The sequence below is a fragment of the Esox lucius genome, chromosome 1 (assembly GCF_011004845.1).
Source record: "Esox lucius isolate fEsoLuc1 chromosome 1, fEsoLuc1.pri, whole genome shotgun sequence".
In the NCBI taxonomy this organism is placed as follows: domain Eukaryota; kingdom Metazoa; phylum Chordata; class Actinopteri; order Esociformes; family Esocidae; genus Esox; species Esox lucius.
In genome coordinates, this window is record NC_047569.1 from 14,935,629 (window position 1) to 14,938,655 (window position 3,027).

Genomic DNA, 3,027 nt, shown 5'->3' on the forward strand with positions numbered 1-3,027 from the left:
ACGTAAAAACACAAAAACAAAAAAACAGGCCAAATAATCAACATTTCACCTGGGTCTTGCTGGATTCCACTCAGTGCACTTCATTTGTTCACATACGTAGATGTTTTAATTCAATCATCAGGTGGCTTTTTGAATTCCACGGTTGGGAGTGGGGTGGGGGGTGGGGGGGTCATGTTTTAACTGACAGTAAGACCTGTGAGGATTTATGAAAAGTTTGTTGAATCTGTATCCCCGTGAATAGGGGACATTGTCGGATTTTACAAATGTTTATACAAAAACACGGCCTTCTGCCCAAAGCAACATTGGACAAAAGAAATTGCGTCCAACAGTTCTGTTGCCTCTTAATTTCCAATTTTCCAGTTTTTAAAACAGTTATTTATCTGCATCCCCACTTGTATTTTTTTTCCAGATGGCTTTTCAGGACATTATTTGTATCAAAATAGCCCGTCATAGTATTGTCTCTTCAAAAATAATTTGTTTCTGGTTTAAAAACACATGAATATACTTATTTTCGTTCTCTCACAAAAGTTCGTTTTACAAGTGGCCCTCTGGTAAAAATCTAAATGTCTATCCTCGTGTGTAACGCGGAGTGTTTGCTCTCGTGGTCCCAATACGAACAGTGCATCATGGAGAGCTCGGTGGGTTGACGGGAGCAAGCGAACTGCAGGCCCGCTCCATTGCCGGAGGAGACCGGGGACTGTGCCGCCGTTGCCGGACTCAGCTGCTGGGCATGGTGAGCGTGCGGGTGGTGATGACTCATACCGTTATAAGAGTTCACCATGCTGGGGAGACCCATGCTTTGCACACGGGAGTATGGGTTGTATGAGGAGGGGGCAGACAGTCCTTTCATATTAACGGGACTCACGTTGCCGCTGGCCATCTGACAGGAGGTGTAGGACATCGGGGTGGGAGGCTGGCCCAGCGACCACGAATTGTTCATGAAGCTGGACTGCAGGTACTTTGGAGGGGACAGGTAGCCGTACCCATCCCCGCCGAATAGTGATTTCCCGGGTTGGAAATGGGTCGGTGGAGGTCTGAAGGGACGTTTCATTCTACGCCTTCTCCGGTAGTTTCCCTTCTCGAACATGTCCTCGCACGCCGGGTCGAGGGTCCAGTAATTCCCCTTTCTCTCGCCACCTCCCTCACGAGGAACTTTTATGAAACATTCATTCAGACTTAAGTTGTGCCGGATACTGTTTTGCCAGCCTTTCTTGTTTTTCTCATAGAACGGGAACTTGGTGATGATGTACTGATAAATACCAGACAGCGTGAGGCGCTTTTCTGTGCTCTCCCGGATAGCCATGGCAATGAGAGCCACATACGAATAGGGTGGTTTCTGAGACGGGTCCGTTTTCTCCGAACTCTTTTCCTGGACCGGTTCCTCTTTAGTTCGCTCCTTCTCCTTCGCGGTGTTGGTATCATGGACCATCAGTGCCATTGCGTCATCCTCGGGGTTTTGGTAAGTGGCCATCATTGCGCACGCCCAAACAAAAACAAATCCAGCGCAAATACTGAACCAAAAAAAATTCGATTAACTACACTTGCAGTACAACATCGACGGGTAGGAAATAATTTCACTCGTAGCACCTGAAAATGCACTGCCTCCTTGTCGTTTACCCGCAGACAAATCCTTTTTTTTTGCCACAGTGGGTTACTTGATAGATATAAGACTCTCCTCTAGAACAGACTTTCTTCTAAACTGGTTTGTGATCGAGGCGCAGCCCAGGTTGTGGTTTGATTCCCCTTTAAGCCCAGCCCTTTTCCCACAGACAGACCGAATTGCTCCGATCTCCAATGCGTCCTGCGACGTACTTGTCTGTGATTTGTGCGCGTTGGACCAGTTCCGCCTCTGTTGCTTTACATCTGCGTGGTGCGGAATCTCCCGTCTACTTCTCATGATCAACATCATTTTCCTCAACACAGGGTTGCAAAAAGAACATGTATTAATGAATAAGTTTCAGAAAAAATATGGTTAATTGCAAGTAAACAGGAAAAGTCTGGGTCTAAAAGAAATCATGATATGGAAGAGCACCAAGGTAGACCCACTTCAATTCATCAGAATACGATTAAACACGTGGAAAATGTTGCAAGGGTTTTAAATTACATAGATAGTTGTTTTGCCCTGTTAGCCTGTCGTTGCTGTGATAACAGAGCACACATAATGGTAAAGTGTCCGCTATTCATGACAATAGGTATATACATTTCCATGAACAATTTGATATAAACATGCCAATTTCTCCATCAACAAATAGCATTGGATGTTAACATCTGATTATATCAATATTATTTTCAACTATGTTGTCAGGAAATAGTTTTGACTTATACCCTCAGCTTTACCTCAAACTTTTTTTCTATTGCTTTCGACTGACGGCTTGTTGAAGCCTCATTAGTTACTGACCGCTTGTCCACAGCCATAGAAAAACTCGATTGATAGTGCGGCTTAATTAGCAGGCATTGCGAGGGAGGTGTATGGCGGTGGTATACATTTCGCAGGCCACCCATGAGGGTCCCGTCGGCTTTCTCCGGGATGGTATATCCGTGCTATAAGAGCAAATGCAGGTGGAACAGCATTGGCATGTGTGTCAACGCCCGCAACCAACCCACAGTTTGCGACCCGGCCGGCGGTTGGAGGGATGCCCGGGTTTGCCTAGCCGGGGAAGAGCTGAACGACTAAAGCCGTGCGCACAATTATTACAAGACAGCGCTAAGAAAAATATTTTTCTCAGATTCCCGATTACCTTTTTCACACGACTTCTATAGCCTACATTTTCTGAAAATATAGACTATGAATAGTAGTTCATTCTCTGGTTATTTTTAGTGTTGAATTACTTGCGAATAAGGAATTTTGGAATGTGTGTCTATGTATACTACAACTAGTAGGCCTACTGATATAAATACAAATATTGAAGTGTAGATCAAGATAGGATTTTGCTATCAAATATGAATTATGTGCCCGAGTGCTTCCAAGGTAAACAAATGTAGGTGAATTAGGAACAAATCCTGGTAAGTGATAACTTATAGTTTGTG

General features: G+C 44.5%; 1 protein-coding gene across 1 annotated transcript; it reads right to left on the reverse strand.

Annotated features, from left to right (window-relative positions):
- Positions 1 to 414: 414 nt before the first annotated feature.
- Positions 415 to 1,723, reverse strand: foxl2a (forkhead box L2a). Its single transcript, XM_010902295.3, has one exon. It carries the CDS (start codon positions 1,472 to 1,474, stop codon positions 560 to 562), a length of 915 nt encoding a protein of 304 aa, XP_010900597.1. The 5' UTR covers positions 1,475 to 1,723; the 3' UTR covers positions 415 to 559.
- Between the last annotated feature and the right edge of the window lie 1,304 nt (positions 1,724 to 3,027).

What these genes read in the sequence shown, in the direction of transcription:
- foxl2a (XM_010902295.3), bottom strand. Translation starts at nt 1,474, where the DNA reads ATGATGGCCACTTACCAAAACCCCGAGGATGACGCAATGGCACTGATG.